The sequence below is a fragment of the Aptenodytes patagonicus genome, chromosome 22 (assembly GCF_965638725.1).
Source record: "Aptenodytes patagonicus chromosome 22, bAptPat1.pri.cur, whole genome shotgun sequence".
Lineage (NCBI taxonomy): Eukaryota > Metazoa > Chordata > Aves > Sphenisciformes > Spheniscidae > Aptenodytes > Aptenodytes patagonicus.
Window position 1 is genome coordinate 6011484 of NC_134970.1, and position 13063 is coordinate 6024546.

A 13063-nucleotide genomic window follows, 5' to 3' on the forward strand; every position below is an offset into this window, starting at 1 on the left:
CAGTCCTTCCCCGGCCCCGTTTCCCTTCTCTAAAGCGCAGTCACAAAAGAAATCCAGTCGCAGGCGAGGCCAGCTCACAGCAATAACCCTGCGAGGGGGCAGGACGGGGCCCCCCGTAAAATACTTCTGCAGGATAAAGACTTTCATCCGCTATATTAAAATAAAACCCTAACGGCACGACGGCGAGCCGAGGCCAGCTCAGGCATGCAGGATCGGAGCCAGATCTCCAGTGGCAGGAGGATGGGGACCGGGACCGTGCCAAGCGTCACCCCCCCCCCCCCCCCCAAGCCCGGCCCCGTGCGGGGACGCGGGCACCAGTGGGCTTTAAATATTCACAGTGTGAGGGTTGAAGTTGCAAGTCAGGGCTGGGGTCGTGCAGCCCCGGGGGGGTGGGAGTCCCGGCGACTGACACCCCCCCCTCCCCCCGGCATCTGGGATGCTCCGGCTGAAGCCTTGGTAAAGGCAGGGTGAAGGTGGGGGGGCGATGGGTGCTGCTCCAAACCCCGCTGTGCTGGGGTGGGAAGAAGAGCCAGGCGATTCAGGGAGCTGGTCCCCTCCATCTTCAGCCAGCGCTGGCCATGTCCGAGTCAGATCCGTCATCCCACATCCAGCGCCAGCCTCTCCATCGTCCTGCTCAGCACCATGGTGTCACATCAGCCACCGCCGCCATCCCGGCAAAGCCCTTCAGCGATGGTCCGACACCTTCCAGCCCCTCGCTTCCCGGTGCCCGGGGGTCCCACTCAGGGCGCACCCCCCCATCCTTTCGTCCCTGCCAGGGAGGTTTTTGCAGTCTCTGGCCGCCGGCGTGGGGCGAGGGAAGAGGGAGTGTCAGCATCATGGCAGGACTGCGGAGGGGCCGGCGCGTGCCAACCCTCCTTCGCACGGCGAGGAGCATCCGAATCCGTCCCCCGAGCAGCTTCACATCCCGCCTCGGGCCCTGGGGAAAGGAGGAGAAAGATGAGTGGGAGCTGAGGCTCTGCCAGGGAGGGCGGGGTGGGGGTGGGGGGGGGGGAGAAACACATAAAAACCACAGGAAAAAATACTATATATATTAAGAAAGTGCTGGTAATGGATTAATGGGCTGCAAAACCGCATGCTGGCAGCGGCAGGACGCGGACCTGCTCCTCTCCGTGTCTTCCCACACCATCCACCCCCTGCCAGCAGCCGAATTTCCCTGCCCGTGGCTGAGGTCAGCGCCAACGGGGGCAGCCCGGGGACTCGTCGGGGGCTTGGACCGGAGCCCTGCGAGGTCCCATCCAGCCCCTGCTCACCTTAGAGGTCCTGAGTCTCCAGCTCCGGACATCCCCTTGCTCCCTGCAGCGCCCTGCAAGGGAAAGCCGGGGGAGGGGGGGTGGTTTAGGGTAGGGTGGCCCAGAGCAGGGATCCCCAAAGCCCCCCCCCCAAGTGGGATGGTGTTGCACCCACCTCCTCTCCGGCTCCTCAGGGTCGCAGCCTCCATCTTCCAGCGACCGCTCCACGACCTGCACAGAGGGAGGGGGAACAGGGAGATGAGCCCTGGGGAAGGGGAGGGGGCCGCGGCAGGGGGGGCTCTCACCCCCAGCGCAATGGGGGGGGGGGGGGGGGAAATCTCCCAAATAACAGCCTCCCACCCCGCTCAGCACCACCACTTGTCCCCCCCATCTCGAAATGATAGGGAAACTGAGGCAGGAGAGGATGCTTGTGCCCGGGGAGGAGGCGGGGGGGCTCGGGGAGGGGGGGGAGCCTTACCCTGGATTTATACTTGTAGAAGAGCAGCCCTCCCATGGCCAGCAAGACGGCCACCACGCTGGCCACCGTGATGTATATCAGGGGCTCCCAGCGGCCTTCCTTGACAGCCGGCTCCTTCCTGCGCTGCTCTGTGCTCAGAACAAAGCCAGAGTCAAAGCTGGGGCCGGCCCTGCCGTCCTCGGGCTCCCGCAGCCGGCTCAGCCCCCAGCCTTGCACCCTCGCCCCGTCCCCGGGGCCGCCCGGCACTCGGCCCCGCATCCCTGGGGCCATCCTGGAGAAACGGAGCTGCGTGACGGGCTCGGATGCCTCGGTGGGACGGATCCTGGCTCCGCCGCCTGCCGAGCCGGTGCTGGGGGATGCTGCCGGCGTGGTGGTCCTGAGCCCGCCAGGATGGTCTGGGAGGATGGAGGCTCCCTCTTGCTGGGCCGGATCCTGCGGCGGATGGCCGGCCACCGCTTCGGTGCTCCCCTCCACCAGCTCTCCATCCCCACACAGGATGGGGACGTCCACCGCCGCCAGGCTAAGGGTCCCGGCCGGATCCAGGAGGGCTTCGGCACTGTCGGCTGGAGCTGTCTGCTGCATCGCGGGGGACAGCACCGATGCCGTGTCACCTACCCCGGCACCCAGGACCTCCTCAGTCCCCGAGCCACCGTCTGTGCTACTGGGGGGCTGAGACAGGGCATCTAAGTCAGCAAGGGTGGCATGGAGGAGGCTGTAAGGGACCCGGGTGCTAGCGGGTGCCACCTCCCTGCCGGCATGGGTGGCAGCAGAGAGGGAGGGCTGGGTGGCAGAAGGGAGGGCAGGGGACAGGCAATTGCAGTCAGGATCTGTCCCCACACCTGAAAGAAGCAGAGAGAAGAGACGGCCATGGGGTCACCAGCCTCCAAGAGGAGCACAGCCAGCAGATCCGAGGTCAGGGGCAGCAACCCCATCCCTCCCCACAGCCCTGGGCAAGAGGGTCAAACAACCTCCTGCCCAAAAAAAAACCAAAACAACAAACAGGGAGGGCAAAGGTGAGGCAGAGAACAGGCAGGGAGCAGGCAGGGACAGACGTGGCAGCACGAAGATGACAAGCAGCGGGCAGGATGAAGCAAACCCGAATCACCGGGTCCCCTGAGCAGACGGCACCGGGTTATCCACGACTGGCAGGAGCCAGACAGCCACGTTTAACGTCCCCCACGGCACAGGGACACGGCACGGCTCCGACACATAGGTGGCAGCGAGACGTCTCCTCCGCGGGCATGCAAACACACAGCGCAGGCGCTCGCGAAAGCACAGACGGCAACACGGGTTCTTCCACCCCGGCGGGCAATGCTCTCCCTGGGGAAACTGAGGCACGGGGCAGTTGAAGTGACACAGCCAAGGTCATGCAGCACGTCGGTGGCAGAGTGTCCCAACGCCTCGATTTCTCCGTGTTATGCCCAAGCCAGGCGCTGCGGCTTTGAGATGGAGCTGAGCCTGATGCCTCCAGCCAGGCCGACGGAGATGCCTCCTCATTCCCCCTCAGCATCTCTCTGGCCTTGTCTCCAGCAAGTTTCGGCCCAAATCCCACCTCCAAAGGGTGACCAGCCCCTTCTCCCAACCCGGGCTCTCCCCAGACATAGACGCAGAGCTCGCCGACACACCGCCAAGGCCACCCCACGGGGACGGCCACCAGCCGAGCAACAGAGACGGGGACTAATGCAGACACATGCCGTGCCCACGGCACCCGCGTGTGCCCATGGACGGGGACACGCGGCTCTCAAGCTGCTCCATGCAGACGAGCCCAAACCCGCCAGCCCGGCACAGATTTGCCGGGCAGAGACAAAGCCTCAGCATCTCACCTGGTGAGGATCCGGCCTTCTTGGGTCCCAAGCAGGTCCTGCCGTAGACCTGGCTGCAGTCCTTCTCGAAGGTCTCCTGGTTCTGCAGCAGCTGGTTGATGTCCTGGAAGAATTGCTTCACCAGCACCAGCATCTCGTAGGGGGAGGTGGTGAACTCCTCGAAGCACATTTGCGAGAGCTGGAGGAAGAGCTGGGCTCAGCATCGGCTCCACAACCATGCTGGGCAGCCGGTGTCACCGCCACGGGGTACCACGCTGCACCCAGGGCAGGGTTTGACCCCACCATGGCTCCCTGTGTCCATGCACACCCCATCTCTGCTCCACTTCAAGGTCCTGCCCACGCACCCACCCCAGGATGCTCTGGATACCCCATTTCACCCAAGGTTGAGGACTCAGACCCACACCCCTGTGGATCTGGCACCCCACGAGGCAGGGGACACCGTACCTTTCTCTCCTCATCATCCTCCTCCTTGATGCAGGGGTCGACGTTCTCGTCGATGCGGCTGTACATGCTGCGCACCATCTGCATCTTCTTGGCGTTGGACGAGTTCTCCTTGAACTCGGTTCGCTCCAGGATCTTGCCCAGCAGAGGAAAAGCGGCTTTCACGTAGCAGACGGAATCGTTCTGCGAGGAACACGGACCCCCCAAAAAAGCGAGACCGGTTACTGGATGGGCAGAGGCAGCACCACCCGTCCCACTCTGCCTGGGGGAAACTGAGGCACGGAGCCACAAAATGCCTTTCTACGGTCCCGCAGGCTGCCCAAGCTGGGACTCGACAGCCGCCTGGCCAGGCAGGATGGGTCCCTCCTGGGCTGCCTCCCGCAAAGGGGGACAGGAGAGGGGAGACTGGGGACCCGGGGACCCCCCTATGCACCAGCCAGCCCTGGTCCCTGTCCCCTTCTGTCCCCTGGTGCCCAGCGAGGAGCCACTCACCAACTGCATCTTATTGATGAACTTGAAGGAGACCCTGCCTGGGTGCTGCATCTGGGTGTCAGCCTGGAAGGAGAGAGCAGGATGTCACCCCGCGGCTCCGGGGGGATAACACAGCAGGAAGGGGCAGCGGAGCCGACACGGGCACCCCGAGGGCATGAAGGGGTGCCTAAGCCCCCCGAATCCACAGGACTGCGGGGTTCTGCTCCCACCCCTGCTTCATCCCACACCATCTTCCTCCTCGCACAGACATTCCCTAAGGTCAAACCTCTGGCAGGGGGGAGCCCAGGATCCCTGCTCCCACCAAGACGGCACGCTCCCCATACCAGAGACGCCTGCCTCCTCCTTGCCAGCTCCCACCCCGCCTCTCTTCCTCCTCCTCTTCCTCCCAGCACCACCAAGCAGAGCCCGGCCCTGCTTGTTTCTCCCAGGGTCTCCCTCGCACCGCTCGCTCTGCTAAAGCCGGGCTGCAAAAGAGCAGCCTGCCATGCAGGAGGTGGTCGTGACACCAAGGTCACATATCCCCCTGCGTCACACAACGCCGGGGTCCCGCACACAGCGCTGCCGGCTCCCCGTACCACGACCCTTTCCGACGGGGGTGAAAACCCACCCCAAACAAGCCCCCTGCCTCCGGGCCGGCATCCCAGGCTGGGAGGGCGAGGGCTGCCAGAATTGCCGGCCGGCAATTCTGGCAGCCCTCGCCCTCCCAGCCTGGGATGCCGGCCCGGCAGCCCTCGCCCTCCCAGCCTGGGATGCCGGCCCGGAAACAATTGCTCCATTATCCCCGCAGGGGCTGGAGCGAGGGCCGGCTCCTCGGCCAGCGGGAAGAGGAGAGGGCTGTAATCCCCAGCAGAGAAACCACGACTTCCATTCAAACCTGCTCCGTCCCCTTTCTTCCCCCCCAACCACACACCCACTTTTAATCCCCGGGGGTTGCAAAGCAAAGGCTCCCCGGAGACGTTGGGGTGCTGGGGCTGCAGGGACAGCTCGGGCAGAGGAAGCTGAGCTTGCACACACGACATCTGCCAGCTCCTGGCACCGCAGCTCGGTGCTTAAAGAGGAAGAGGTAAAGCAAGCCCGGACACAGCTGCGAGCTGGAGAGCTCGGTGCAAAGCAAGCGGGCAGCGAGGATTCAGAGGCGCCGCTATCGCCTCTCGCCCGCACACCCCACTCGCTGCAACGGCAGAATTTAATCTGTGACAACTGTGCAAATCCCTGCGTGTCCCCGATTCCCGTTTCTCTCCCGAGCATCTGCGTGATTCCCTGCTCAGAGGTGAGCCAAGGGCCAGGGTGGGATACGGCCCCAGCAGCCGAGATGGGGCCAGGAGTTGCTTCCCTGTGGGGTGGGTGCAAGCACCCGGAGCTGCCCACGGGATGAAGGCACCCATCGCCCCAGCCTGGCTGGCTCCGTCGCCCAGCTAGCCTGGCCAACGGCCCCCCTCACTGCCTGCCACCCACCCACAGCCCCATTGCCAGCCCAGCTTCCAGGCAAGCAGCTGGACTCAGGAATGCAGCCGGATTCCTCCGCTTAACCCCTGCGCAGCCGCACAGAAAACGCCATGGCCCCACAGCACCGGTCCTCTCCACCGCTTCCCCATCACCCCTGCACCCATCCAGCCCCGCTTGTGCCCCCTTCCCTGCCACGCTCCTGCCAGCTCCCACTTCCCCTCTTTCTCAGTTTCTCCCACCGGCACTTTTCCGTGGCCACCCTTGCTAAAGGCACCACGGTGTGTCACCCCCCAGTGCCCGCTTGTCCCTCATGCCCACGGATGCTCAACTGGTAGAGCTGAAAATAAGCTGATTCGCTGCTTTTCAGCCCTAACTAAGGGCTGATTTGCGCCTGCCCAGCCCCAAACAGGCCCCCGTCCCGCAGCAGAGCCCGGGGAGGGCACTCACCAGCTCCTCCAGCTCGGCCAGGTGCTTCTCCGTGATGATCTGCTGGCAGTAGCTGTTCTGCTCCGTCTCATGGATGCTGCAGACCAGGAGGAGGAGGAGGGACGACAGCAGGGTGCAGCGGAGCAGGCACACCTGAGCATGGCAGAGCAAAGGCTTGGAGTAGGGCAATCCCCCCCCCCCGAGCCCCCTGCCCTTCCCCACCATCCCCCAGAGGAGCCACCTTTGCAGTGGACAGGGCTTGATCAGGATCCAGCGGGAAAACCCCACCACGGTCCTCCAACCCTGTGCCCGTCCCCATCCTGCTATTTTTAGGAGCACCCGGTCAGTGGGGAACTTCCCAGTGCCTGGCACGGGGGCTGTGTGGCCAGGGCCCGGCTGGCACAAGCCTGGACATGGCTCTCGGCCACCTCCACATTCCCCATCCAGCCCTTGTCCCCTCTCCCGCACCATTTCTCAGTCTCTCCTGCAAATCTTCTCCTCCACCCCGGCTCCAGGGAGCCGTCTGACGCACAGACCCACCCATCCCCAAAAATCCTCTTCCCACTCTCCAGACGCCCCCAACCTCCAGTGCCTGCACCCGCCGGGCTCTTTCCATGCAGCGGCTCTGGCGTCACCCCAAATTCCCCACCCAATCCCCCTGCAAAGAAGCGGGGAGGCCCCGAACCGTGGCGGGACCCCAGTGGGCAACGGGGCTTGTCCCAGGGCCAAGACCCCCGAGGTGGGGATGGAGCAGACCTCCGGGGTGGGTGCGTGTGCCCCCCTTCCCGGTGCACCGGCACCGAGAGGGTGTCTGGGTGATGGGGTGGGGGGGAATTTCCCTTGGAGGTTGTCCAGAAATTCTCCCCTCTTGTGAAACTAGAAGATGCCGCCCGGGCCACCACCGAGACACGGCCACGGCTGGCCGGAGCCTCACCCCGCCGGGGACGGGCTGGAGCCGGGGGACGGGACGGGGCTGGAGCCGGGGGACGGGACGGGGCTGGAGCCGGAGCCTCTCCCCGCCGGGTCCGGGAACCGGGACGGGACCGGAGCTGAGAACCGGGGCGGGGACGGGGCTTCACCCCGCGGGTCCGGGAGCCGGAACGGGGCTGGAACCGAGAACCGGGACGGGACTGGAGCCTCAGCCCGCGGGTCCGGGAACCGAGCCGGGGCTGGAGCATCGCCCCGCCGAGAGCCGGGACCCCCGAAGAGGGGATTCGCCACGTCCCCCTGCGCGACCGAGGAGGGGTGACGAGGAGAACCGGGGCCGACGGACCGGCGGGGTCCGCTCCCCCCGGGGACCCCGCACAGGTGGCAGCGGGCGCCGTGCCGGGGGCGGGAGGGGGGGGGGGGGGGGTCGTGGGTGGGTGGGGTCCCCGCGTGGGGTGGGGTGGGGTGGGGGGTAGCGGGAGGGGCCGCCGTACCTTGGCTCCGAGGCGGGGCATGGGGGCTGCCGTGGGGCCGGGGGCTGCGGCGGGGCCGGGAGGTGCGGGCGAGGCGGCGATGGGGCCGAGCGGGGCCGGGCTGAGCCGCCGCCGCCGCCGCGCTCCCCTTTATAGCGCCGCGGCAGCATGTGGTTTATGAGAAAGGGCTGGCGGCCGGCCAGCGCCCGCGGCTCGGCTCGGCTCGGCCCCGCTCGGCTCGGCTCGGCCCCGCTCGGCTCGGCTCGGCTCGGCTCGGCTCGGCTCGGCTCGGCCCCCCTGGGACCGGCCCCGCTCGGAGCGGATCGGGTCCAGCCCGGCTCGGCTCGGCTCGGCTCGGCCCCCTGGGATCGGCCCCGCTCGGAGCGGATCGGGTCCAGCTCGGCTCGGCTCGGCTCGGCTCGGCTCGGTTCGGCTCGGCTCGGCCCCCTGGGATCGGCCCCGCTCGGAGCGGATGGGGTCCGGTCCGGCTCGGCTCGGCTCGGCTCGGCTCGGCTCGCAGCGGCGGGCGCTGTGTGCGCGACCCCCCCACCCCCTGCACCATCACTTGCACACACACACATGCATGCACGCCCCTGGGCACGCGCACTTGCATGTCCATGCATGCCCCTGGGCACGTGCACGCGTACACACACGGGGATGCGCAGATGTGCACGCGCCAAGGTTGGAGCCCCCCCGCCCGTATGTGCATGCACACCCCTTGGAACACGTACATATGCGCACACACACACACGCATGCACAGCACTGGGGCATGCACACGCGCACACACACACGCTACTGTATGCGCAGCACCGGGGCTTGCACACATGTATGTGTATGGTCACCCCTGGGCACTTGCACCCATGTATGTGTATGGTCACCCCTGGGCACTTGCACCCATGTGCACACGCAGCGCGTGCACACACACACACACACACACCCTGGGGCTCGCACACGTGTGCATGCTCACTTCTGGGCACTTGCACACACGCAGCGTGCGCATGCGTGCGCACACACACACACAGCCCTTGGGCTTGCACACATGCATATGTGCATGCTTACCCCTGGGCACACGCACACGCACACGTGACACAACATGTGCGTGCATGCACAGACCCCACACCTGCATGCACAGACGTGCATGCACACCCATGCACATGTGCGCACGCACACCACCCACATACACACTGCACGCGTGCACACAAACACACGCCCAACGTGCACACATGCATAAACTCCTACATGCACACACACCTTACACGCACACCTGTGTAACCATGCGGCTGTGCGTGCACACCCACACGCATACATTCCGCACACGCAGGGTTGCATGTTTATGTTTGCGCACAAACCACAAATATACACACACGCCCCTTCCACCTGCAGGTGTACACCCACAATCCCACGTGCAGCATACACAAACACGCTGACACGCACACCAACACACCACCCCAGTGCATCGGCGACGCCGACGCGCAGCCCCGCTGCAGCTTTGTGCCTTGCTCCTGGTCCACGCCATAAGTTTTCCTGCAGAAAATCCTGCGTGGGTCTGACAACCTTCCCCTTGCAGCACGTGCCTGGTTTGTCCCCAAAACGCCGCCATTTGCAGCCCACCGCAGCCGAAATGCCCTCGAGAGACGTTTCTGCCATGCAGAGGGTTGCAGGCGATTTGGGAGCGGGGTGCCCTTGCCGTGCCGGGGTGTAGGGCTCATGGGTGCACTGGGTGCTGGGAGCAGTGGCGGGGCGGGGGATTTGGGGTGTCAGCGTGTGTGAGCGGGGCAGGAGTCGAGGCATCGGGGACAAGAGGATGGTGAGAGGCCCCAGGGTGTTCCTGCAGCGGCTGATTCAGGCTCCCACGGCTGCTTTGCCTATTGCTGGTGCCGGGCAGGCAGCAGGCACAGAGGTGTGTGAACGGATCCGTGGGCGTGGGCGTGCATGGACGGATCCGTGTGTGCAGGGATGGGTCCGTTTGCATGGGTGTGCATGGACGGATCCGTGTGTGCAGGGATGGATCCGTTTGCATGGGTGTGCATGGACGGATCCGTGTGTGCAGGGGTGGATCCGTTTGCATGGGTGTGCATGGACGGATCCGTGTGTGCAGGGGTGGATCCGTTTGCATGGGTGTGCATGGACGGATCCGTGTGTGCAGGGGTGGATCCATTTGCATGGGTGTGCATGGACGGATCCGTGTGTGCAGGGATGGGTCCGTTTGCATGGGTGTGCATGGACGGATCCGTGTGTGCAGGGGTGGATCCGTTTGCATGGGTGTGCATGGACGGATCCGTGTGTGCAGGGATGGATCCGTTTGCATGGGTGTGCATGGACGGATCCGTGTGTGCAGGGGTGGATCCGTTTGCATGGGTGTGCATGGACGGATCCGTGTGTGCAGGGGTGGATCCGTTTGCATGGGCGTGCATGGACGGATCCGTGTGCATGGATGGATCCATGTGTGCATGGATGGATCCACACGTGCACGGACGGATCCACACGTGCACGGACGGATCCACGTGTGCACAAGCAGATCCATTTGCATGGGTGTGCAGGAAGGGATCCATGAGTGCTCGGACGGATCCTTGGGCAAGGGATCTGAGGACAGAAAAACCACCGGCGTTGAGGCGCTGGGCACGCAGAAAGCCCCGTCCTCTGCTTTGGGGATTTTCCTGTTTGCTGCCTGTTTGTTTGCAGGCGACTGGAAGCAATTAATCACCACGAGGTGAACTGTGGCCTTGCAAAGTGTTCGTCACCCCAACAGAACCAGAAAGCAAAATACTTCGCAAACACGACTGGATGCAAGCGGCGGCCCCGGGTTGCGGCTGTGACAAGGGTATGGTGACAACGGGGCCGCGTGTCGGTGACAGCCACCACATCCGAGCTTCGAGGAAGCAGCGGTATCTGCTCCCCCGGGGCCAGAAACGCCAACGGGGTTTCAAGAAGCTGCTGAGGGTTTTTCTTGGAGCTGAGATAACGCCAAACGAACCGAGGGCCGGGATCGGGGACCCGGCAGAGGAACGACGGGGGTTTGGGGTTTGGGGAAGAGCTGGGAGCCGTCCGGAGATGGGGACAGCAGTGACGGCTCCGCAATGGCATCAAATCTGCACCGGTTTATGGGTGCCATGTGTGTCCTTATCAACCACAGGTAGCCCTTAGCAACTGCACGCAGATAAACATTGATGGTGAGGATGATGGCAACAGGGGGAGGAAGGACGCTGGGGTTAAAAATGAGCCATACTCACAAAATAACCCCCTTTCCCCCCCCCCAGATGCCAAGAGATTATATTCGTTTTCCGCAATGAGCTGTCCTGGGAGCCTCAGCAGCACCCAGCAGTGGGAGGACGCCGTGGTGGGCACCCAAGGGACACAGCCGGGTGACACCAGCCCCGAGGGGTGACTCACGGGGACCCCGTGCCAGCGCGTGAGGCCCTTTTACACTGGCTGAGGACCACGCTCCTTCTTATCTCCTGCACACTCATCCCCCCTCCTTTTAAGTGACCGGAAAAGTGTCACATCCCCAAGTCATGGGACAAGTGAGTGCGGGCAGGGGGACAGAGGGACAGAGGGACAGGTTAATAATCCACCCCCTGCGTGACAGAGGGCAAAAGCAGGAGCCGCCTCCTTTTTTTTTTGGCAGGGAAGTGGCTTTTGCCCCTCCTCCCCTCCCAAACCTGCCGAAATCCCTGAGTCACGGGGCAGAAATAGAGACGACATCAAGAGCGGCGGCGGGTGACAGCAGTGGCAGCACCCCCCCGTGCCCACACCACAGGCAGCAAAATTTGGGGAGGCAAAATTTGGGCGGGGGGGGGGACGGGGGGGGACCTGGCTGTCCCACTCCCAGTTGCAAAGTGGGACCAGTGGCACTGTCACCGCTCTGGTACTGCCCCGGGGGGCTGCTGTCCCCATCTCCCCTGCAGCCACCTCCAAGCCCTGAGGCTGTCACCCAGGGGGGCAAGGCAGGATGAGGCCGTGGGGGCTCGTGGGCATCCCAGGGGGCTCCCCAGGTCTGCTGGCCCCCAGCGCAGGGGGATGCAGGGATGCAGGCAGAGGGGATGCAGGATGCTCCCGGCTTCGAAGGGCCTGGACCAGACACCGGTACCATTCCACTTGCAACCGCATCTCCTCCGTGTCTGAGGTTAGAGCATCCCCGGACCTTGACCCTCCCGCTCGGGGAGCTGGAGGGATCCTGGTCGGGTAGCTTCAGCTTCAGCGATTCCCCCTCTTCCCAGCCCCGATGGGAACAGGAGCACATCCCAACCCAATGCCTCATTTTTCGAAGGCTTTTTCAGGCCAGCGAGCACCAAAAGGAGGTTAAAACCTGCAGCATATCCGAAGCCCCCCCGGCTGCGTAGGGCTCTGTGGAGAAAGTTATTTCCAGCAAGAAAGTGCTGCAAGCTCTTAATCAGTTCCTTCCCCGGTGATTCACCGCGGGGCCGGGACGCTCTCCCCACAGCCGGTGGATGAGTCTTTCCAGGCACTGCAGCAGAGCCAGGACCGCGGGGCCCCCCCCAAGCACGGTCCGGGCTGGAGCGGTGTGTGCCCAGGCTGGAAATCCCCGTGGGAAGGTCCCGAGCCGGTTCCTTGAGGAGCAGAGGAATGCGGGTGGCAGGCGCTCCCCCCGGCCCGCTGCCAGCGGTGGGGACTCGGGATGTCACAAGCAGGCAGCGGGATGAGGCTGGAGCCTTCATCCCGTGGCGAGCCCCCTGCTTCCTCCCCTCCATCCCTCCCACATTGCCTGCTCCAGACCGGGCCCCTCTGTCTTGCTCTGGACCCCCTCCCCCCCCCCCCGTCCAGCCCCGATCATCCCCCCTGCTTGGGGTCCCCAGCCTACCATGGGGTAGGCACCCATGGGAGAGGAGCGCTGGCTGGATCCGGGCGCAGGGGAATCGGTGGCTGTCGGCCGGCCAGGCTGGGAGCGAGGGAACCACAGGGTCAGGCTGCGTCCGGCGCCCGCGGAGAAAGTCCCTTTTTAAAGTTATCATAACCCAGGGTCCAGCCGTCCTCGACCGCGGAGGCTCCCGGGGGACTTGCCAGCCCCCCCGGCACACGCTGAGGGGGGGGCCTGGGCAGGGATAAAGCTCAGCCCCTTGGCTCGGGGAGGGGTCACCCGTGCCAGGGGTGCGTGCCAGGAGGAGAGGGGGGACAGAGGATGGGTTATGGCCCCACATGGGTCACCAGCGTGTCCCCAGCCCTCGCGGCCAGGGCTGAATCACGCCAGGCTCCGGCTCCGCTCCTCCCTCCACCGAGGAATGCAGCTGGAGCCGGAGCCAAAAGACTTCCCGGGCGGCTGCCCACCGGCACCCACCGAGCCTGGGGGG

At 64.9% G+C, this 13063-nt stretch overlaps 1 protein-coding gene across 2 annotated transcripts; it reads right to left on the reverse strand.

Annotated features, from left to right (window-relative positions):
- Positions 1–323: 323 nt before the first annotated feature.
- Positions 324–7834, reverse strand: CSF1 (colony stimulating factor 1). Of its 2 annotated transcripts, none has more exons than XM_076357888.1 (9): positions 7778–7834; positions 6378–6509; positions 4485–4547; positions 3996–4175; positions 3552–3729; positions 1729–1856; positions 1426–1481; positions 1272–1324; positions 324–937 (listed from the first exon to the last, which is right to left on the reverse strand). In XM_076357888.1, exons 1-8 carry the CDS (start codon positions 7796–7798, stop codon positions 1273–1275), a joined length of 810 nt encoding a protein of 269 aa, XP_076214003.1. In that variant the 5' UTR covers positions 7799–7834; the 3' UTR covers positions 324–937; position 1272. The 2 variants fall into 2 exon arrangements, with proteins under 2 accessions (XP_076214003.1, XP_076214002.1); XM_076357887.1 differs by having other exon boundaries at positions 1729–2567.
- Between the last annotated feature and the right edge of the window lie 5229 nt (positions 7835–13063).